The sequence below is a fragment of the Scyliorhinus torazame genome, chromosome 23, assembly GCF_047496885.1.
Source record: "Scyliorhinus torazame isolate Kashiwa2021f chromosome 23, sScyTor2.1, whole genome shotgun sequence".
In the NCBI taxonomy this organism is placed as follows: domain Eukaryota; kingdom Metazoa; phylum Chordata; class Chondrichthyes; order Carcharhiniformes; family Scyliorhinidae; genus Scyliorhinus; species Scyliorhinus torazame.
The window spans coordinates 84,858,100-84,881,701 of NC_092729.1; the positions used below are offsets into that span (position 1 = coordinate 84,858,100).

The 23,602-nt window shown below is 58.4% G+C and overlaps 1 protein-coding gene across 1 annotated transcript in view; it reads right to left on the minus strand.

The window, feature by feature from the left end:
* Nucleotides 1-7,797: 7,797 nt before the first annotated feature.
* ntd5 (ntl-dependent gene 5) overlaps nt 7,798-23,602 on the minus strand; it is a 236,893-nt gene continuing 221,088 nt past the window's right edge. The window contains exons 4-8 of the mRNA XM_072489194.1: nt 12,054-12,165; nt 11,873-11,949; nt 10,311-10,490; nt 9,819-10,016; nt 7,798-9,653 (exon numbers count right to left, since the gene is read on the minus strand). Coding sequence (XP_072345295.1) covers nt 9,574-9,653; nt 9,819-10,016; nt 10,311-10,490; nt 11,873-11,949; nt 12,054-12,165 — 647 coding nt within the window. The 3' untranslated portion in view covers nt 7,798-9,573. The remainder of the gene's footprint in view (nt 9,654-9,818; nt 10,017-10,310; nt 10,491-11,872; nt 11,950-12,053; nt 12,166-23,602) is intronic.

The following is a 23,602-nucleotide window of genomic DNA, read 5'->3' on the forward strand; positions in this document are numbered from 1 at the left end:
ACCTTCCCGTTCACTCCCGCGCGACACAATCCCAATGGACCCAAACCCCTTCCCGTTCACTCCCACTCTACACAATCCCAATGGACCCAAACCCCTTCCCGTTCACTCCCACTCTACACAATCCCAATGGACCCAAACCCCTTCCCGTTCACTCCCACTCTACACAATCCCAATGGACCCAAACCCCTTCCCGTTCACTCCCACTCTACACAATCCCAATGGACCCAAACCCATTCCCGTTCACTCCCACTGTGCACAATCCCAATGGACCCAAACCCCTTCCTGTTCACTCCCACTGTACACAATCCCAATGGACCCAAACCCCTTCCCGTTCACTCCCACTGTACACAATCCCAATGGACCCAAACCCCTTCCCGTTCACTCCCACTCTACACAATCCCAATGGACCCAAACCCCTTCCCGTTCACCCCCACTCTACACAAACCCAATGGACCCAAACCCCTTCCCGTTCACCCCCACTACACAATCCCAATGGTCCCAAACCCCTTCCCGTTCACTCCCACTCTACACAATCCCAATGGACCCAAACCCCTTCCCGTTCACTCCCACTCTACACAATCCCAATGGACCCAAACCCCTTCCCGTTCACTCCCACTCAACACAATCCCAATGGACCCAAACCCCTTCCCGTTCACTCCCACTCTACACAATCCCAATGGACCCAAACCCCTTCCCGTTCACTCCCACTGTACACAATCCCAATGGACCCAAACCCCTTCCCGTTCACTCCCACTGTCCACAATCCCAATGGACCCAAACCCCTTCCCGTTCACTCCCACTCTACACAATCCCAATGGACCCAAACCCCTTCCCGTTCACGCCCACTGTGCACAATCCCAATGGACCCAAACCCCTTCCCGTTCACTCCCACTCTGCACAATCCCAATGGACCCAAACCCCTTCCCGTTCACTCCCACTCTACACAATCCCAATGGACCCAAACCCCTTCCCGTTCACTCCCACTCTACACAATCCCAATGGACCCAAACCCCTTCCCATTCACTCCCACTCTACACAATTCCAATGGACCCAAACCCCTTCCCGTTCACTCCCACTCTACACAATCCCAATGGACCCAAACCCCTTCCCATTCACTCCCACTCTACACAATCCCAATGGACCCAAACCCCTTCCCGTTCACTCCCACTCTACACAATCCCAATGGACCCAAACACCTTCCCGTTCACTCCCGCGCGACACAATCCCAATGGACCCAAACCCCTTCCCGTTCACTCCCACTGTACACAATCCCAATGGACCCAAACCCCTTCCCGTTCACTCCCACTCTACACAATCCCAATGGACCCAAACCCCTTCCCGTTCACTCCCACTCTACACAATCCCAATGGACACAAACCCCTTCCCGTTCACTCCCACTCTACACAATCCCAAAGGACACAAACCCCTTCCCGTTCACTCCCACTCTACACAATCCCAATGGACCCAAACCCCTTCCCGTTCACTCCCACTCTACACAATCCCAATGGACCCAAACCCCTTCCCGTTCACTCCCACTCTACACAATCCCAATGGACCCAAACCCCTTCTCGTTCACTCCCACTGTACACAATCCCAATAGACCCAAAACCCTTCCCGTTCACTCCCACTCTACACAATCCCAATGGACCCAAACCCCTTCCCGTTCACTCCCACTCTACACAATCCCAATGGACCCAAACCCCTTCCCGTTCACTCCCATTCTACTCAATCCCAATGGACCCAAACCCCTTCCCTTTCACTCCCACTGTCCACAATCCCAATGGACCCAAACCCCTTCCCGTTCACTCCCACTCTACACAATCCCAATGGACCCAAACCCCTTCCCGTTCACTCCCACTCTACACAATCCCAATGGACCCAAACCCCTTCCCGTTCACTCCCACTCTACACAATCCCAATGGACCCAAACCCCTTCCCGTTCACTCCCACTCTACACAATCCCAATGGACCCAAACCCATTCCCGTTCACTCCCACTGTGCACAATCCCAATGGACCCAAACCCCTTCCCGTTCACTCCCACTCTACACAATCCCAATGGACCCAAACCCCTTCCCGTTCACTCCCACTCTACACAATCCCAATGGACCCAAACCCCTTCCCGTTCACCCCCACTCTACACAATCCCAATGGACCCAAACCCCTTCCCGTTCACTCCCACTACACAATCCCAATGGACCCAAACCCCTTCCCGTTCACTCCCACTCTACACAATCCCAATGGACCCAAACCCCTTCCCGTTCACTCCCACTGTACACAATCCCAATGGACCCAAACCCCTTCCCGTTCACTCCCACTGTCCACAATCCCAATGGACACAAACCCCTTCCCATTCACTCCAACTCTACACAATCCCAATGGACCCAAACCCCTTCCCGTTCACTCCCACTCTACACAATCCCAATGGACACAAACCCCTTCCCGTTCACTCCCACTCTACACAATCCCAATGGACCCAAACCCCTTCCCGTTCACTCCCACTGTACACAATCCCTATGGACCCAAACCCCTTCCCGTTCACTCCCACTGTGCACAATCCCAATGGACCCAAACCCCTTCCCGTTCACTCCCACTGTGCACAATCCCAATGGACACAAACCCCTTCCCGTTCACTCCCACTCTACACAATCCCAATGGACCCAAACCCCTTCCCGTTCACTCCGAGCACAGCGGGATAATGGATGCCTGTTACAAACAGATTTTTCGAGACAGTGTGTGGCGAAGCTGATTGTTGAGGAAGTGGTGATGACGTGACCAGAGATAAAACAGATTATTAATATCACACCTAGCAACTCCTGCCTGATATCGCTGATATCCTCGATGTGTCAGAGTCAGCAGAGTTTCCAAGTAACATCAAGATGTTAAAAATACCACGTTATCGCACAATGTGTTCTCGGTATTGCTTGACAACCACCTCTCTCTTTCTCTCTAACCCAGGGATCACTGGACAGTGATCAGGAGCAGGAACCCTGGCTGATTTCCCTCTCTCTCTAACCCAGGGATCACTGGACAGTGATCAGGAGCAGGAACCCTGGCTGATTTCCTCTCTCTCTCTAACCCAGGGATCACTGGACAGTGATCAGGAGCAGGAACCCTGGCTGATTTCCCCTCTCTCTCTCTAACCCAGGGATCACTGGACAGTGATCAGGAGCAGTAACCCTGGCTGATTTCCCCTCTCTCTCTCTAACCCAGGGATCACTGGACAGTGATCAGGAGCAGGAACCCTGGCTGATTTCCCCTCTCTCTCTAACCCAGGGATCACTGGACAGTGATCAGGAGCAGGAACCCTGGCTGATTTCCTCTCTCTCTCTAACCCAGGGATCACTGGACAGTGATCAGGAGCAGGAACCCTGGCTGATTTCCCCTCTCTCTAACCCAGGGATCACTGGACAGTGATCATGAGCAGGAACCCTGGCTGATTTCCCCTCTCTCTCTCTAACCCGGGGATCACTGGAAAGTGATCAGGAGCAGGAACCCTGGCTGATTTCCCCCCTCTCTCTCTAACCCAGGGATCACTGGACAGTGATCAGGAGCAGGAACCCTGGCTGATTTCCTCTCTCTCTCTCTCTAACCCAGGGATCACTGGACAGTGATCAGGAGCAGGAACCCTGGCTGATTTCCCCTCTCTCTCTCTAACCCAGGGATCACTGGACAGTGATCAGGAGCAGGAACCCTGGCTGATTTCCCCCCTCTCTCTCTCTAACCCGGGGATCACTGGACAGTGATCAGGAGCAGGAACCCTGGCTGATTTCCCCTCTCTCTCTAACCCAGGGATCACTGGACAGTGATCAGGAGCAGGAACCCTGGCTGATTTCCTCTCTCTCTCTAACCCAGGGATCACTGGACAGTGATCAGGAGCAGGAACCCTGGCTGATTTCCCCTCTCTCTAACCCAGGGATCACTGGACAGTGATCATGAGCAGGAACCCTGGCTGATTTCCCCTCTCTCTCTCTAACCCAGGGATCACTGGACAGTGATCAGGAGCAGGAACCCTGGCTGATTTCCCCCCTCTCTCTCTCTAACCCGGGGATCACTGGACAGTGATCAGGAGCAGGAACCCTGGCTGATTTCCCCTCTCTCTCTCTAACCCAGGGATCACTGGAAAGTGATCAGGAGCAGGAACCCTGGCTGATTTCCCCTCTCTCTCTCTCTAACCCAGGGTTCACTGGACAGTGATCAGGAGCAGGAACCCTGGCTGATTTCCCCTCTCTCTAACCCAGGGATCACTGGACAGTGATCAGGAGCAGGAACCCTGGCTGATTTCCCCCCTCTCTCTCTAACCCAGGGATCACTGGACAGTGATCAGGAGCAGGAACCCTGGCTGATTTCCCCTCTCTCTCTCTAACCCAGGGATCACTGGACCGTGATCAGGAGCAGGAACCCTGGCTGATTTCCCCTCTCTCTCTAACCCAGGGATCACTGGGCAGTGATCAGGAGCAGGAACCCTGGCTGATTTCCCCTCTCTCTCTCTAAACCAGGGATCACTGGACAGTGATCAGGAGCAGGAACCCTGGCTGATTTCCACTCTCTCTCTCTAAACCAGGGATCACCGGACAGTGATCAGGAGCAGGAACCCTGGCTGATTTCCCCCCCCTCTCTCTCTCTAACCCAGGGATCACTGGACAGTGATCAGGAGCAGGAACCCTGGCTGATTTCCCCCCTCTCTCTCTAAACCAGGGATCACTGGACAGTGATCAGGAGCAGGAACCCTGGCTGATTTCCCCTCTCTCTCTCTAAACCAGGGATCACCGGACAGTGATCAGGAGCAGGAACCCTGACTGATTTCCCCTCTCTCTAACCCAGGGATCACTGGACAGTGATCAGGAGCAGGAACCCTGGCTGATTTCCACTCTCTCTCTCTAAACCAGGGATCACTGGACAGTGATCAGGAGCAGGAACCCTGGCTGATTTCCCCCCTCTCTCTCTAAACCAGGGATCACTGGACAGTGATCAGGAGCAGGAACCCTGTCTGATTTCCCCTCTCTCTCTAACCCAGGGATCACTGGACAGTGATCAGGAGCAGGAACCCTGGCTGATTTCCCCCCCTCTCTCTCTAACCCAGGGATCACTGGACAGTGATTAGGAGCAGGAACCCTGGCTGATTTCCCCCCTCTCTCTCTAACCCAGGGATCACTGGACAGTGATCAGGAGCAGGAACCCTGGCTGATTTCCCCTCTCTCTCTAACCCAGGGATCACTGGACAGTGATCAGGAGCAGGAACCCTGGCTGATTTCCCCCCTCTCTCTAACCCAGGGATCACTGGACAGTGATCAGGAGCAGGAACCCTGGCTGATTTCCCCTCTCTCTAACCCAGGGATCACTGGACAGTGATCAGGAGCAGGAACCCTGGCTGATTTCCCCTCTCTCTCTCTAACCCAGGGATCACTGGACAGTGATCAGGAGCAGGAGCCCTGGCTGATTTCCCCTCTCTCTCTCTAACCCAGGGATCACTGGACAGTGATCAGGAGCAGGAACCCTGGCTGATTTCCCCTCTCTCTCTCTAACCCAGGGATCACTGGACAGTGATCAGGAGCAGGAACCCTGGCTGATTTCCTCTCTCTCTCTCTAACCCAGGGATCACTGGACAGTGATCAGGAGCAGGACCCCTGGCTGATTTACCCTCTCGCTCTCTCTAACCCAGGGATCACTGGACAGTGATCAGGAGCAGGAACCCTGGCTGATTTCCCCTCTCTCTAACCCAGGGATCACTGGACAGTGATCAGGAGCAGGAGCCCTGGCTGATTTCCCCTCTTTCTCTAACCCAGGGATCACTGGACAGTGATCAGGAGCAGGAACCCTGGCTGATTTCCCCTCTCTCTCTCTAACCCAGGGATCACTGGACAGTGATCAGGAGCAGGAACCCTGGCTGATTTCCCCTCTCTCTCTAACCCAGGGATCACTGGACAGTGATCAGGAGCAGGAACCCTGGCTGATTTCCCCTCTCTCTCTCTAACCCAGGGATCACTGGACAGTGATCAGGAGCAGGAACCCTGGCTGATTTCCCCTCTCTCTCTAACCCAGGGATCACTGGACAGTGATCAGGAGCAGGAACCCTGGCTGATTTCCTCTCTCTCTCTAACCCAGGGATCACTGGACAGTGATCAGGAGCAGGAACCCTGGCTGATTTCCTCTCTCTCTCTAACCCGGGGATCACTGGAAAGTGATCAGGAGCAGGAACCCTGGCTGATTTCCCCTCTCTCTCTCTAACCCAGGGATCACTGGAAAGTGATCAGGAGCAGGAACCCTGGCTGATTTCCCCTCTCTCTCTCTCTAACCCAGGGTTCACTGGACAGTGATCAGGAGCAGGAACCCTGGCTGATTTCCCCTCTCTCTAACCCAGGGATCACTGGACAGTGATCAGGAGCAGGAACCCTGGCTGATTTCCACTCTCTCTCTCTAAACCAGGGATCACTGGACAGTGATCAGGAGCAGGAACCCTGGCTGATTTCCCCCCTCTCTCTCTAAACCAGGGATCACTGGACAGTGATCAGGAGCAGGAACCCTGGCTGATTTCCCCTCTCTCTCTAACCCAGGGCTCACTGGACAGTGATCAGGAGCAGGAACCCTGGCTGATTTCCACTCTCTCTCTCTAAACCAGGGATCACTGGACAGTGATCAGGAGCAGGAACCCTGGCTGATTTCCCCTCTCTCTCTCTAAACCAGGGATCACCGGACAGTGATCAGGAGCAGGAACCCTGGCTGATTTCCCCTCTCTCTCTCTAACCCAGGGATCACTGGACAGTGATCAGGAGCAGGAACCCTGGCTGATTTCCACCCTCTCTCTAACCCAGGGATCACTGGACAGTGATCAGGAGCAGGAACCATGGCTGATTTCCCCTCTCTCTCTAACCCAGGGATCACTGGACAGTGATCAGGAGCAGGAACCCTGGCTGATTTCCACTCTCTCTCTCTAAACCAGGGATCACTGGACAGTGATCAGGAGCAGGAACCCTGGCTGATTTCCCCCCTCTCTCTCTAAACCAGGGATCACTGGACAGTGATCAGGAGCAGGAACCCTGGCTGATTTCCCCTCTCTCTCTCTGACCCAGGGATCACTGGACAGTGATCAGGAGCAGGAACCCTGGCTGATTTCCCCTCTGTCTCTAACCCAGGGATCACTGGACAGTGATCAGGAGCAGGAACCCTGGCTGATTTCCCCTCTCTCTCTCTAACCCAGGGATCACTGGACAGTGATCAGGAGCAGGAACCCTGGCTGATTTCCCCTCTCTCTCTAACCCAGGGATCACTGGACAGTGATCAGGAACAGGAACCCTGGCTGATTTCCCCTCTCTCTCTCTAACCCAGGGATCACTGGACAGTGATCAGGAGCAGGAACCCTGGCTGATTTCCCCTCTCTCTCTCTCTCTCAAATGTGAACATATTAACAATGCTGCCATCTTCTGATCGTTTATTACATGCAATCTATGTCTCTCTCTCACTGTCTCTCTCTCTCTCTCACTCTCTCTCTCTCTCTCTCTGTCTCTCTCTCTGTCTCTCTCTCTCTCTCTCTCTCACTGTCTCTCTCTCTCTCTCTCTCTGTCTCTCTCTCTGTCTCTCTCTCTCTCTCTCTGTCTCTCTCTCTCTGTCTCTCTCACTCTGTCTCTCTCACTCTGTCTCTCTCACTGTCTCTCTCTCTCTCACTCTCTCTGTCTCTCTCTCTCACTCTCTCTGTCTCTCCCTCTCTCTCTGTCTGTCCCTCTCCATGTCTCTCTCACTCTCTCTATCTCTCTTGCTCTGTAACTCACTCCCTCATTCCCGCAGTTAATGACTATGACCAGTTTTGACATTAAACATTTATTCAGTAAATGTGTAAGGTGGGTAGGTGGGGGATTGAGGGATACGAGGAGAAGGTGGGTAGGTGGGGGATTGAGGGATACGGGGAGAAGGTGGGTAGGTGGGAGATTGAGGGATACGGGGAGAAGGTGGGTAGGTGGGGGATTGAGGGATACGGGGAGAAGTTGGGTAGGTGGGGGATTGAGGGACACGGGGAGAAGGTGGGTAGGTGGGGGATTGAGGGATACGGGGAGAAGGTGGGTCGGTGGGGATTAAGGGATACGGGGAGAAGGTGGGTAGGTGGAGGATTGAGGGATACGGGGAGAAGTTGGGTAGGTGGGGGATTGAGGGATATGGGGAGAAGGTGGGTAGGTGGAGGATTGAGGGATACGGGGAGAAGTTGGGTCGGTGGGGGATTGAGGGATACGGGGAGAAGGTGGGTAGGTGGAGGATTGAGGGATACGGGGAGAAGTTGGGTAGGTGGGGATTGAGGGACACGGGGAGAAGGTGGGGGATTGAGGGATACAGAGAGAAGGTGGGTAGGTGGGGATTGCGGGATATGGGGAGAAGGTGGGTAGGTGGAGGATTGAGGGATACGGAGAGAAGGTGGGTAGGTGGGGGATTGAGGGATACGGGGAGAAGGTGGGTAGGTGGGGATTGAGGGATACGGGGAGAAGGTGGATAGGTGGGGGATTGAGGGATACGGGGAGAAGGTCGGTAGGTGGGGGATTGAGGGATACGGGGAGAAGGTCGGTAGGTGGAGGATTGTGGGATACGGGGAGAAGGTGGGTAGCTGGGGGATTGAGGGATACGGGGAGAAGGTGGGGGATTGAGGGATACAGGGAGAAGGTGGGTAGGTGGGGGATTGCGGGATACGGGGAGAAGGTGGGTAGGTGGAGGATTGAGGGATACGGAGAGAAGCTGGGTTGGTGGGGATTGAGGGACACGGGGAGAAGGTGGGTAGGTGTGGATTGAGCGATACGAGGAGAAGGTGGGTAGGTGGGGGATTGAGGGAGACGGGGAGAAGGTGGGTAGGTGGGGATTGAGGGATACGGTGAGAAGGTGGGTAGGTGGGGATTGAGGGATACGGGGAGAAGGTGGGTAGGTGGGGGATTGAGGGATACGGGGAGAAGGTGGGGGATTGAGGGACACGGGGAGAAGGTGGGTAGGTGTGGATTGAGCGATACGAGGAGAAGGCGGGTAGGTGGGGGATTGAGGGAGACGGGGAGAAGGTGGGTAGGTGGGGATTGAGGGATACGGTGAGAAGGTGGGTAGGTGGGGATTGAGGGATACGGGGAGAAGGTGGGTAGGTGGGGGATTGAGGGATACGGGGAGAAGGTGGGGGATTGAGGGATACGGGGAGAAGGTGGGTAGGTGGGGATTGAGGGATATGGGGAGAAGGTGGGTAGGTGGGGATTGAGGGAGACGGGGAGGAGGTGGGGGATTGAGGGAAACGGGGAGGAGGTGGGTAGGTGGGGGATTGAGGGACGCGGGGAGAAGGTGGGGAGGTGGGGGATTGAGAGATACGGGGAGAAGGTGGGTAGGTGGGGGATTGAGGGATACGGGGAGAAGGTGGGTAGGTGGGGGATTGAGGGATACGGGGAGAAGGTGGGGGATTGAGGGATATGGGGAGAAGGTGGGGGATTGAGGGAGACTGTTCTCTAGGATTTGTTGGGTCGACATTCCTGGTCGAGTCGGAGACCGGCGTCCACACTGGGCGTCGGAGGGACTGGTGCCTGGGGGAGAATCGCCGCCCCGCGACTCCAGACCCCCCCCGGAACCTACGGATGTCCTTCCTTGCATTCATCCAGCTCCGAGATCACCTTCCAGGGGAAGAGTGTGTATCGCACCCACGTGGGCTCTGTTGGGCGGAAACGGAGACCTGACTCAGTGCGTCGATGTTCAGTCACCATCGCTGCGCCACCCGTGCCCCCCCGAGCGAGAGGTCAATCCCCTCCCCCCTACCCGCCACGGCGAGGGCCGAGATTCCGCAGGCTTGTCGGGAAGAAGATCCCTGCGTTTTTACCTCGATAGCACTCGGGGATTGGCAGTCGGCCGTTGACGCACTGGGTCTTGTGTCGGTTGCTACATAGGCGGTCTTCAGCGAGGCAGTAGAAGGACAGCTCCTCGAGGTGTTTGACCCTACCCCCAGGCAGGGCCTCCAGCCACACCTTGGCCCCGTCGTACAGCACCCGGCTCCGATAAACGTCAACCCTGCAGGGGGCTAAGGACGAGACATGAACCGCCCGTGTGAGCAGGAGAGGGAGACGGGGTGTGGGGGGGGGGGGGTGGCGGTTGGGGAGGGAACGGAGGGAGGACGGGCGCCTGTGGGCGAGGGTGGGACGGTGCCCCGGCGAGGGAGGAGGGGGCCTCGAGGCAGGTGGCGGCAGTCTCGGAGAAGGTTTCGCAAAGGCAGTCCCCGAGCAGGGAGGTGGCATTGGCATGTTCACGGGGCAGCGCAGAGAGAGGGGCGGAATGCCCCCCGGGAAGCGGGTCTGCCCTCTGGGTCCGGACTCACCTTGGCAGACAGGTGCGGCGGTCCAGGAACCCTGGACGGTGCAGGTGACCTCGTTCGAGCCCTCGGTGACAAAGCCTTTCCGGCAAAGATAATATATCATCTCCCCCACTCGGTATCGACCCTTCTCCACCGCCACCAGCAGTCCATTCTCGATCTCCGATGGAGGGTCGCAATAAATCGCTAGGCACACAAGAATGGACAGTCAGATTCCGGTCTCCGGATCTGTCGGTTAGACCCACACTCGGAGCACCGTGCACAGTCCCGGTCTCCGTATCCCTCGGTTAGACCCACACTCGGAGCACCGTGCACAGTCCCGGTCTCCGTATCCCTCGGTTAGACCCACACTCGGAGCACCGTGCACAGTCCCGGTCTCCGTATCCCTCGGTTAGACCCACACTCGGAGCACCGTGCACAGTCCCGGTCTCCGTATCCCTCGGTCAGACCCACACTCGGAGCACCGTGCACAGTCCCGGTCTCCATATCCCTCGGTTAGACCCACACTCGGAGCACCGTGCACAGTCCCGGTCTCCGTATCCCTCGGTCAGACCCACACTCGGAGCACCGTGCACAGTCCCGGTCTCCGTATCCCGCGGTGAGACCCACACTCGGAGCACCGTGCACAGTCCCGATCTCCGTATCACTCGGTGGGACCCACACTCGGAGCACCGTGCACAGTCCCGGTCTCCGTATCCCTCGGTCAGACCCACACTCGGAGCACCGTGCACAGTCCCGGTCTCCGTATCCCTCGGTGAGACCCACACTCGGAGCACCGTGCACAGTCCCGATCTCCGTATCCCTCGGTGGGACCCACACTCCGAGCACCGTGCACAGTCCCGGTCTCCGTATCCCTCGGTCAGACCCACACTCGGAGCACCGTGCACAGTTCCGGTCTTCATATCCCTCGGTTAGACCCACACTCAGAGCACCGTGCACAGTCCCGGTCTCCGTATCCCTCGGTTAGACCCACACTCGGAGCACCGTGCACAGTCCCGGTCTCCGTATCCCTCGGTTAGACCCACACTCGGAGCACCGTGCACAGTCCCGGTCTCCGTGCCCCTCGGTCAGACCCACACTCGGAGCACCGGGCGCAGTCCTCTCTCCCTATCCCTCGGTCAGACCCACACTCGGAGCACCGTGCACAGTCCCGGTCTCCGAAACCCTCGGTTAGACCCACACTCGGAGCACCGTGCACAGTCCCGGTCTCCGTATCCCTCGGTTAGACCCACACTCGGAGCACCGTGCACAGTCCCGGTTTGCATATCCCTCGGTCAGACCCACACTCGGAGCACTGTGCACAGTCTCGGTCTCCGTATCCCTCGGTTAGACCCACACTCGGAGCACCGTGCACAGTCCCGGTCTCCGTATCCCTCGGTCAGACCCACACTCGGAGCACCGTGCACAGTCCCGGTCTCCGTATCCCTCGGTCGGACCCACACTCGGAGCACCGCGCCCAGTCCCGGTCTCCCTCTCCCTCGGTTTGGAGACTGAGGGCGTGGGTTAGGGGGGAGATTCACCCTGTTACCCCTACCCTCACACCTCGGGGAGTATGGGGGGTGACTCACGTCTGCAGATGGGTGCTCCTCGCGCCCAGGTGCCATTGTCCCGGCAGCTGTTGTCCTCAGTACCGTCCAGGCGAAATCTGTGTGCGTGCGTGGGGAAGGGGGAGGTGGGGAGACATAGAGAGGGGTTAGATGCTGGGATTTGGAGGGCCACAGCACACGGGAACTTTAGGAATACGCTCACCCTGGATTGCAGCTATACCGCACTGTGTGCCAAGGGCCAGTCACCACCGTCTCGTAGAAGCCCTCGATCAACTCTGGGGGCCTGACGCAAGGCCCCCCGATCGTCCGATTCACTATCAGGAAACACAGCCAGGATTAGCATCTGTCCAGACGGAGGGGGCTCCCTCAAACACCCCTCCAATCCGCGGGACTCCCTCCCTCAGTCTCCAATCCGCGGGAATCCCTCCCTCAGTCCCCAAACTCCGACACTCCCTCCCTCAGTCTCCAAACTCCGACACTCCCTCCCTCAGTCTCCAAAATCCGGGACTCCCTCCCTCACTCTCCAAACTCCGGGACTCCCTCCCTCAGTCCCCAAACTCCGGGACTCCCTCCCTCAGTCCCCAAACTCCGGGTCTCCCTCCCTCAGTCTCCAAAATCCGGGACTCCCTCCCTCACTCTCCAAACTCCGGGACTCCCTCCCTCAGTCTCCAAACTCCGGGACTCCCTCCCTCAGTCCCCAAACTCCGGGTCTCCCTCCCTCAGTCTCCAAACTCCGGGACACCCTCCCTCAGTCTCCAAACTCTGACACTCCCTCCCTCAGTCCCCAAACTCCGGGACTCCCTCCCTCAGTCCCCAAACTCCGGGACTCCCTCCCTCAGTCTCCAAACTCCGGGACTCCCTCCCTCAGTCTCCAAACTCCGGGACTCCCTCCCTCAGTCTCCAAACTCCGGGACTCCCTCCCCCAGTCTCCAAGCTCCAGGACTCTCTCCCTCTGTCTCCAAATTCCGTGGCTCCCTCCCTCAGCCTCCAAACTCCGGGTCTCCCTCCCTCAGTCTCCAAACTCCGGGACCCCCTCCCTCAGTCTCCAAACTCTGACACTCCCTCCCTCAGTGTCCAAACTCCGCGACTCCCTCCCTCAGTCTCCAAACTCCGGGACTCCCTCCCTCAGTCCCTAAACTCCGGGACTCCCTCCCTCAGTCTCCAAACTCCGGGACTCCCTCCCTCAGTCTCCAAACTCCGGGACTCCCTCCCTCAGTCTCCAAACTCCGGGACACCCTCCCTCAGTCTCCAAACTCCAACACTCCCTCCCTCAGTCCCCAAACTCCAACACTCCCTCCCTCAGACTCCAAACTCCAACACTCCCTCCCTCAGTCCCCAAACTCCGGGACTCCCTCCCACAGTCTCCAAACTCCGGGACTCCCTCCCTCAGTCCCCAAACTCCAGCACTCCCTCCCTCAGTCCCCAAACTCCAAAACTCCCTCCCCCAGTCTCCAAACTCCAACACTCCCTCCGTCAGTCTCCAAACTCCGGGACTCCCTCCCTCAGTCTCCAAACTCCGCGACTCCCTCCCTCAGTCTCCAAACTCCAGCACTCCCTCCCTCAGTCCCCAAACTCCAACACTCCCTCCCTCAGTCTCCAAACTCCAACACTCCCTCCCTCAGTCCCCAAACTCCGGGACTCCCTCCCTCAGTCTCCAAACTCCGGGACTCCCTCCTTCAGTCTCCAAACTCCAACACTCCCTCCCTCAGTCTCCAAACTCCGCGACTCCCTCCCTCAGTCCCCAAACTCCAGCACTCCCTCCCTCAGTCCCCAAACTCCAACGCTCCCTCCCTCAGTCTCCAAACTCCAACACTCCCTCCGTCAGTCTCCAAACTCCGCGACTCCCTCCCTCATTCTCCAAACTCCGCGACTCCCTCCCTCAGTCTCCAAACTCCAACACTCCCTCCCTCAGTCTAGAAAAGGCCGGGACTCCCTCCCTCAGTCCCCAAACTCCGGGACTCCCTCCCTCAGTCCCCAAACTCCAACACTCCCTCCCTCAGTCTCCAAACTCCAACACTCCCTCCCTCTGTTTCCAAACTCCGGGACTCCCTCTCTCAGTCCCCAAACTCCGGGACTCCCTCCCTCAGTCTCCAAACTCCGGGACTCCCTCCCTCAGTCCCCAAACTCCAATACTCCCTCCCTCAGTCCCCAAACTCCGGGACTCCCTCCCTCAGTCTCCAAACTCCGCGACTCCCTCCCTCAGCCTCCAAACTCCGGGACTCCCTCCCTCAGTCCCCAAACTCCGGAACTCCATCCCTCAGTCTCCAAACTCCGGGACTCCCTCCTTCAGTCTCCAAACTCCAACACTCCCTCCCTCAGTCTCCAAACTCTGCGGCTCCCTCCCTCAGTCACCAAACTCCAGGACTCCCTCCCTCAGTCTCCAAACTCCGCGACTCCCTCCCTCAGTCCGCAAACTCCAGCACTCCCTCCCTCAGTCCCCAAACTCCAACACTCCCTCCCTCAGTCTCCAAACTCCAACACTCCCTCCGTCAGTCTCCAAACTCCGGGACTCCCTCCCTCAGTCTCCAAACTCCGGGACCCCCTCCCTCAGTCTCCAAACTCCAGCACTCCCTCCCTCAGTCCCCAAACTCCAACACTCCCTCCCTCAGTCTCCAAACTCCAACACTCCCTCCCTCAGTCCCCAAACTCCGGGACTCCCTCCCTCAGTCTCCAAACTCCGGGACTCCCTCCTTCAGTCTCCAAACTCCAACACTCCCTCCCTCAGTCTCCAAACTCCGCGATTCCCTCCCTCAGTCTCCAAACTCCGGGACTCCCTCCCTCAGTCTCCAAACTCCGCGACTCCCTCCCTCAGTCTCCAAACTCCGCGACTCCCTCCCTCAGTCTCCAAACTCGAACACCTCCCCCCTCAGTCTCCAAACTCCAGGACTCCCTCCCTCAGTCTCCAAACTCCACGACTCCCTCCCTCAGTCTCCAAACTCCGGGACTCCCTTACTCAGTCTCCAAACAACGTGACTCCCTCCCACAGTCCCCAAACTCCGGGACTCCCTCCCTCAGTCTACAAACTCCGGGACTCCCTCCCTCAGTCTCCAAACTTCGCGACTCCCTTACTCAGTCTCCAAACAACGTGACTCCCTCCCACAGTCCCCAAACTCCGGGACTCCCTCCCTCAGTCTCCAAACTCCGGGTCTCCCTCCCTCAGTCACCAAACTCCGCGACTCCCTCCCTCAGTCTCCAAACTCGGCGACTCCCTCCCTCAGTCTCCCAACTCCGGGACTCCCTCCCTCAGTCTCCAAACTCCAACACTCCCTCCCTCAGTCTCCAAACTCCAACACTCCCTCCCTCAGACTCCAAACTCCAATACTCCCTCCCTCAGTCTCCCAACTCCAGGACTCCCTCCCTCAGTCTCCAAACTCCCGGACTCCCTCCCTCAGTCACCAAACTCCGGGACTCCCTCCCTCAGTCTCCAAAATCCGCGACTCCCGCCCTCCCTCAGACTCCAAACTCCAACACCTCCCCCCTCAGTCTGCAAACTCCGGGACTCCCTCCCTCAGTCTCCAAACTCCGGGACTCCCTCCCTCTGTCTCCAAACTCCGGGACTCCCTCCCTCAGTCTCCAAACTCCGCGACTCCCTCCCTCAGCCTCCAAACTCCAACACTCCTTTCCTGAGTTTCCAAACTCCAACACTCCCTACCTCCCTCAGTCTCCAAGCTCCGGGACTCCCTCCCTCAGTCTCCAAACTCCGGGAATCGCTCCCTCAGTCGCCAAACTCCGGGACTCCCTCCCTCAGTCTCCAAACTCCGGGACTCCCTCCCTCAGTCTCCAAACTCCAGGACTCCCTAACTCAGTCCCCAAACACCGCGACACCCTCCCTCAGTCCCCAAACTCCGGGACTCCCTATCTCAGTCTCCAAACTCCAACACTCCCTCCCTCAGTCCCCAAACCCCGCGACTCCCTCCCTCAGTCTCCAAACTCCGGGACTCCCTCCCTCAGTCTCCAAACTCCGCGACTCCCTCTTTCAGTCTCCAAACTCCGCGACTCCCTCCCTCAGTCTCCAAACTCCGGGACTCCCTCTCTCAGTCTCCAAACTCCAATACTCCCTCCCTCAGTCTCCAAACAACGGGACTCCCTCCCTCAGTCCCCAAACTCCGCGACTCCCTCACTCAGTCTCCAAACTCCAACACTCCCTCCCTCAGTCCCCAAACTCCGGGACTCCGTCCCTCAGTCTCCAAACAACGGGACTCCCTCCCTCAGTCCCCAAACTCCGCGACTCCCTCCCTCAGTCTCCAAACTACGGGACTCCGTCCCTCTGGCTCCAAACTCAGGGACCCCCTCCTTCAGTCTCCAAACTCCGACACTCCCTCCCTCAGTCTCCAAACTCCGGGACTCCCTCCCTCTGTCTCCAAACTCCGGGACTCCCTCACTCAGTCTACAAACTCCGGGATTCCCTCCCTCAGTCTCCAAACTCAGCGACTCCCTCCCTCCGTCTCCAAACTCCGGGACTCCTTCCCTCAGTCTCCAAACTCCGCGGCTCCCTCCCTCAGTCTCCAAACTCCGGGACTCCCTCCCTCAGTCTCCAAACTCCGGGACTCCCTCCCTCAGTCTCCAAACTCCAGCACACCCTCCCTCAGTCCCCAAACTCTGGGACTCTCTCCCTCAGTCTCCAAACTCCGGGACTCCCTCCCTCAGTCCCCAAACTCCGGGACTCCCTCCCTCAGTCTCAGTCTCCAAACTCCAACACTCCCTCCCTCAGTCTCCAAACTCCAACACTCTCTCCCTCAGTCTCCAAACTCCGGGACTCCCTCCCTCAGTCTCCAAACTCCAACACTCCCTCACTCAGTCTCCAAACTCCGGGACTCACTCCCTCAGTCTCCAAACTCCAACACTCCGTCCCTCAGTCCCGAAACTCCGGGACTCCCTCCCTCAGTCTCCAAACTCCGGGACACCCTCCCTCAGTCCCCAAACTCCGGGACTCCCTCCCTCAGTCCCCAAACTCCGGGACTCCCTCCCTCAGTCTCCAAACTCCGGGACTCCCTCCCTCAGTCCCCAAACTACGGGTCTCCCTCCCTCAGTCTCCAAACTCCGGGACTCCCTCCCTCAGTCTCCAAACTCCAACACTCCCTCCCTCAGTCTCCAAACTCCGGGACTCCCTCCCTCAGTCTCCAAACTCCGGGACTCCCTCCCTCAGTCTCCAAACTCCGGGACTCCCTCCCTCAGTCTCCAAACTCTGACACTCCCTCCCTCAGTCTCCAAACTCCGGGACTCCTTCCCTCAGTCTCCAAACTCCGGGACTCCCTCCCTCAGTCTCCAAACACCGGGACTCCCTCCCTCAGTCTCCAAACTCCGGGACTCCCTCCCCCAGTCTCCAAGCTCCAGGACTCTCTCCCTCTGTCTCCAAATTCCGTGGCTCCCTCCCTCAGCCTCCAAACTCCGGGACTCCCTGACTCAGTCTCCCAACTCCAGCACTCCCTCCCTCAGTCCCCAAACTCCGGGTCTCCCTCCCTCAGTCTCCAAACTCCGGGACCCCCTCCCTCAGTCTCCAAACTCTGACACTCCCTCCCTCAGTCCCCAAACTCCGGGACTCCCTCCCTCAGTCTCCAAACTCCGGGACTCCCTCCCTCAGTCCCCAAACTCCAGCACTCCCTCCCTCAGTCCCCAAACTCCAAAACTCCCTCCCCCAGTCTCCAAACTCCAACACTCCCTCCGTCAGTCTCCAAACTCCGGGACTCCCTCCCTCAGTCTCCAAACTCCGGGACTCCCTCCCTCAGTCTCCAAACTCCAGCACTCCCTCCCTCAGTCCCCAAACTCCAACACTCCCTCCCTCAGTCTCCAAACTCCAACACTCCCTCCCTCAGTCCCCAAACTCCGGGACTCCCTCCCTCAGTCTCCAAACTCCGGGACTCCCTCCTTCAGTCTCCAAACTCCAACACTCCCTCCCTCAGTCTCCAAACTCCGCGACTCCCTCCCTCAGTCCCCAAACTCCAGCACTCCCTCCCTCAGTCCCCAAACTCCAACGCTCCCTCCCTCAGTCTCCAAACTCCAACACTCCCTCCGTCAGTCTCCAAACTCCGCGACTCCCTCCCTCATTCTCCAAACTCCGCGACTCCCTCCCTCAGTCTCCAAACTCCAACACTCCCTCCCTCAGTCTCCAAACGCCGGGACTCCCTCCCTCAGTCCCCAAACTCCGGGACTCCCTCCCTCAGTCCCCAAACTCCAACACTCCCTCCCTCAGTCTCCAAACTCCAACACTCCCTCCCTCTGTTTCCAAACTCCGGGACTCCCTCTCTCAGTCCCCAAACTCCAGGACTCCCTCCCTCAGTCTCCAAACTCCGGGACTCCCTCCCTCAGTCCCCAAACTCCAATACTCCCTCCCTCAGTCCCCAAACTCCGGGACTCCCTCCCTCAGTCTCCAAACTCCGCGACTCCCTCCCTCAGCCTCCAAACTCCGGGACTCCCTCCCTCAGTCCCCAAACTCCGGAACTCCATCCCTCAGTCTCCAAAATCCGGGACTCCCTCCTTCAGTCTCCAAACTCCAAAACTCCCTCCCCCAGTCTCCAAACTCCAACACTCCCTCCGTCAGTCTCCAAACTCCGGGACTCCCTCCCTCAGTCTCCAAACTCCGGGACTCCCTCCCTCAGTCTCCAAACTCCAGCACTCCCTCCCTCAGTCCCCAAACTCCAACACTCCCTCCCTCAGTCTCCAAACTCCAACACTCCCTCCCTCAGTCCCCAAACTCCGGGACTCCCTCCCTCAGTCTCCAAACTCCGGGACTCCCTCCTTCAGTCTCCAAACTCCAACACTCCCTCCCTCAGTCTCCAAACTCCGCGACTCCCTCCCTCAGTCCCCAAACTCCAGCACTCCCTCCCTCAGTCCCCAAACTCCAACGCTCCCTCCCTCAGTCTCCAAACTCCAACACTCCCTCCGTCAGTCTCCAAACTCCGCGACTCCCTCCCTCATTCTCCAAACTCCGCGACTCCCTCCCTCAGTCTCCAAACTCCAACACTCCCTCCCTCAGTCTCCAAACGCCGGGACTCCCTCCCTCAGTCCCCAAACTCCGGGACTCCCTCCCTCAGTCCCCAAACTCCAACACTCCCTCCCTCAGTCTCCAAACTCCAACACTCCCTCCCTCTGTTTCCAAACTCCGGGACTCCCTCTCTCAGTCCCCAAACTCCGGGACTCCCTCCCTCAGTCTCCAAACTCCGGGACTCCCTCCCTCAGTCCCCAAACTCCAATACTCCCTCCCTCAGTCCCCAAACTCCGGGACTCCCTCCCTCAGTCTCCAAACTCCGCGACTCCCTCCCTCAGCCTCCAAACTCCGGGACTCCCTCCCTCAGTCCCCAAACTCCGGAACTCCATCCCTCAGTCTCCAAAATCCGGGACTCCCTCCTTCAGTCTCCAAACTCCAACACTCCCTCCCTCAGTCTCCAAACTCCGCGGCTCCCTCCCTCAGTCTCCAAACTCCAGGACTCCCTCCCTCAGTCTCCAAACTCCGCTACTCCCTCCCTCAGTCCGCAAACTCCAGCACTCCCTCCCTCAGTCCCCAAACTCCAACACTCCCTCCCTCAGTCTCCAAACTCCAACACTCCCTCCGTCAGTCTCCAAACTCCGGGACTCCCTCCCTCAGTCTCCAAACTCCGGGACCCCCTCCCTCAGTCTCCAAACTCCAGCACTCCCTCCCTCAGTCCCCAAACTCCAACACTCCCTCCCTCAGTCTCCAAACTCCAACACTCCCTCCCTCAGTCCCCAAACTCCGGGACTCCCTCCCTCAGTCTCCAAACTCCGGGACTCCCTCCTTCAGTCTCCAAATTCCAACACTCCCTCCCTCAGTCTCCAAACTCCGCGATTCCCTCCCTCAGTCTCCAAACTCCGGGACTCCCTCCCTCAGTCTCCAAACTCCGCGACTCCCTCCCTCAGTCTCCAAACTCCGCGACTCCCTCCCTCAGTCTCCAAACTCGAACACCTCCCCGCTCAGTCTCCAAACTCCAGGACTCCCTCCCTCAGTCTCCAAACTCCACGACTCCCTCCCTCAGTCTCCAAACTCCGGGACTCCCTTACTCAGTCTCCAAACAACGTGACTCCCTCCCACAGTCCCCAAACTCCGGAACTCCCTCCCTCAGTCTACAAACTCCGGGACTCCCTCCCTCAGTCTCCAAACTCCGGGACTCCCTCCCTCAGTCTCCAAACTTCGCGACTCCCTTACTCAGTCTCCAAACAACGTGACTCCCTCCCACAGTCCCCAAACTCCGGGACTCCCTCCCTCAGTCTCCAAACTCCGGGTCTCCCTCCCTCAGTCTCCAAACTCCGCGACTCCCTCCCTCAGTCTCCAAACTCGGCGACTCCCTCCCTCAGTCTCCCAACTCCGGGACTCCCTCCCTCAGTCTCCAAACTCCAACACTCCCTCCCTCAGTCTCCAAACTCCAACACTCCCTCCCTCAGACTCCAAACTCCAATACTCCCTCCCTCAGTCTCCCAACTCCAGGACTCCCTCCCTCAGTCTCCAAACTCCCGGACTCCCTCCCTCAGTCACCAAACTCCGGGACTCCCTCCCTCAGTCTCCAAATTCCGGGACTCCCTCCCTCTGTCTCCAAACTCCGGGACTCCCTCCCTCAGTCTCCAAACTCCGCGACTCCCTCCCTCAGCCTCCAAACTCCAACACTCCTTTCCTGAGTTTCCAAACTCCAACACTCCCTACCTCCCTCAGTCTCCAAGCTCCGGGACTCCCTCCCTCAGTCTCCAAACTCCGGGAATCGCTCCCTCAGTCGCCAAACTCCGGGACTCCCTCCCTCAGTCTCCAAACTCCGGGACTCCCTCCCTCAGTCTCCAAACTCCAGGACTCCCTAACTCAGTCCCCAAACACCGCGACACCCTCCCTCAGTCCCCAAACTCCGGGACTCCCTATCTCAGTCTCCAAACTCCAACACTCCCTCCCTCAGTCCCCAAACCCCGCGACTCCCTCCCTCAGTCTCCAAACTCCGACACTCCCTCCCTCAGTCTCCAAACAACGGGACTCCCTCCCTCAGTCCCCAAACTCCGCGACTCCCTCACTCAGTCTCCAAACTCCAACACTCCCTCCCTCAGTCCCCAAACTCCGGGACTCCGTCCCTCAGTCTCCAAACAACGGGACTCCCTCCCTCAGTCCCCAAACTCCGCGACTCCCTCCCTCAGTCTCCAAACTACGGGACTCCGTCCCTCTGGCTCCAAACTCAGGGACCCCCTCCTTCAGTCTCCAAACTCCGACACTCCCTCCCTCAGTCTCCAAACTCCGGGACTCCCTCCCTCTGTCTCCAAACTCCGGGACTCCCTCACTCAGTCTACAAACTCCGGGACTCCCTCCCTCAGTCTCCAAACTCAGCGACTCCCTCCCTCCGTCTCCAAACTCCGGGACTCCTTCCCTCAGTCTCCAAACTCCGCGGCTCCCTCCCTCAGTCTCCAAACTCCGGGACTCCCTCCCTCAGTCTCCAAACTCCGGGACTCCCTCCCTCAGTCTCCAAACTCCAGCACACCCTCCCTCAGTCCCCAAACTCTGGGACTCTCTCCCTCAGTCTCCAAACTCCGGGACTCCCTCCCTCAGTCCCCAAACTCCGGGACTCCCTCCCTCAGTCTCAGTCTCCAAACTCCAACACTCCCTCCCTCAGTCTCCAAACTCCAACACTCTCTCCCTCAGTCTCCAAACTCCGGGACTCCCTCCCTCAGTCTCCAAACTCCAACACTCCCTCCCTCAGTCTCCAAACTCCGGGACTCCCTCCCTCAGTCTCCAAACTCCAACACTCCCTCCCTCAGTCTCCAAACTCCGGGACTCCCTCCTTCAGTCTCCAAACTCCAACACTCCCTCCCTCAGTCTCCAAACTCCGCGATTCCCTCCCTCAGCCTCCAAACTCCAACACTCCTTTCCTGAGTTTCCAAACTCCAACACTCCCTACCTCCCTCAGTCTCCAAGCTCCGGGACTCCCTCCCTCAGTCTCCAAACTCCGGGAATCGCTCCCTCAGTCGCCAAACTCCGGGACTCCCTCCCTCAGTCTCCAAACTCCAACACTCCCTCCCTCAGTCTCCAAACTCCGGGACTCCCTATCTCAGTCTCCAAACTCCAACACTCCCTCCCTCAGTCCCCAAACTCCGCGACTCCCTCCCTCAGTCTCCAAACTCCGGGACTCCCTCCCTCAGTCTCCAAACTCCGCGACTCCCTCTTTCAGTCTCCAAACTCCGCGACTCCCTCCCTCAGTCTCCAAACTCCGGGACTCCCTCTCTCAGTCTCCAAACTCCAATACTCCCTCCCTCAGTCTCCAAACAACGGGACTCCCTCCCTCAGTCCCCAAACTCCGCGACTCCCTCACTCAGTCTCCAAACTCCAACACTCCCTCCCTCAGTCCCCAAACTCCGGGACTCCGTCCCTCAGTCTCCAAACAACGGGACTCCCTCCCTCAGTCCCCAAACTCCGCGACTCCCTCCCTCAGTCTCCAAACTACGGGACTCCGTCCCTCTGGCTCCAAACTCAGGGACCCCCTCCTTCAGTCTCCAAACTCCGACACTCCCTCCCTCAGTCTCCAAACTCCGGGACTCCCTCCCTCTGTCTCCAAACTCCGGGACTCCCTCACTCAGTCTACAAACTCCGGGACTCCCTCCCTCAGTCTCCAAACTCAGCGACTCCCTCCCTCAGTCTCCAAACTCCGGGACTCCTTCCCTCAGTCTCCAAACTCCGCGGCTCCCTCCCTCAGTCTCCAAACTCCGGGACTCCCTCCCTCAGTCTCCAAACTCCGGGACTCCCTCCCTCAGTCTCCAAACTCCAGCACACCCTCCCTCAGTCCCCAAACTCTGGGACTCTCTCCCTCAGTCTCCAAACTCCGGGACTCCCTCCCTCAGTCCCCAAACTCCGGGACTCCCTCCCTCAGTCTCAGTCTCCAAACTCCAACACTCCCTCCCTCAGTCTCCAAACTCCAACACTCTCTCCCTCAGTCTCCAAACTCCGGGACTCCCTCCCTCAGTCTCCAAACTCCAACACTCCCTCCCTCAGTCTCCAAACTCCGGGACTCACTCCCTCAGTCTCCAAACTCCAACACTCCGTCCCTCAGTCCCCAAACTCCGGGACTCCCTCCCTCAGTCTCCAAACTCCGGGACTCCCTCCCTCAGTCTCCAAACTCCGGGACTCCCTCCCTCAGTCTCCAAATTCCGCGACTCCCTCCCTCAGTCTCCAAACTCCGGGACTCCCTCCCTCAGTCTCCAAATTCCGCGACTCCCTCCCTCAGTCTCCAAACTCCGCGACACCCTCCCTCAGTCTCCAAACTCCGTGATTCCCTCCCTCAGTCTCCAAACTCCGGGACTCCCTCCCTCAGTCTCCAAACTCCAACACTCCCTCCCTCAGTCTCCAAACTCCGTGACTCACTCCCTCAGTCTCCAAACTCCGGGACTCCCTCCCTCAGTCTCCAAACTCCAGGACTCCCTCCCTCAGTCTCCAAACTCCGCGACACCCTCCCTCAGTCTCCAAACTCCGCGACTCCCTCCCTCAGTCTCCAAACTCCGGGACTCCCTCCCTCAGTCTCCAAACTCCGGGACTCCCTCCCTCAGTCTCCAAACTCCGGGACTCCCTTCCTCAGTCTCCCAACTCCAGCACTCCCTCCCTCAGTCTCCAAACTCCGGGGCTCCCTCCCTCAGTCTCCGAACTCCGGGACTCCCTCCCTCAGTCTCCAAAACACGCGACTCCCGCCCTCAGTCTCCAAACTCCGGGACTCCCTCCTCTGTCTCCAATCTCCGGGACTCCCTCCCTCTGTCTCCAAACTGCGGGACTACCTCCCTCAGTCT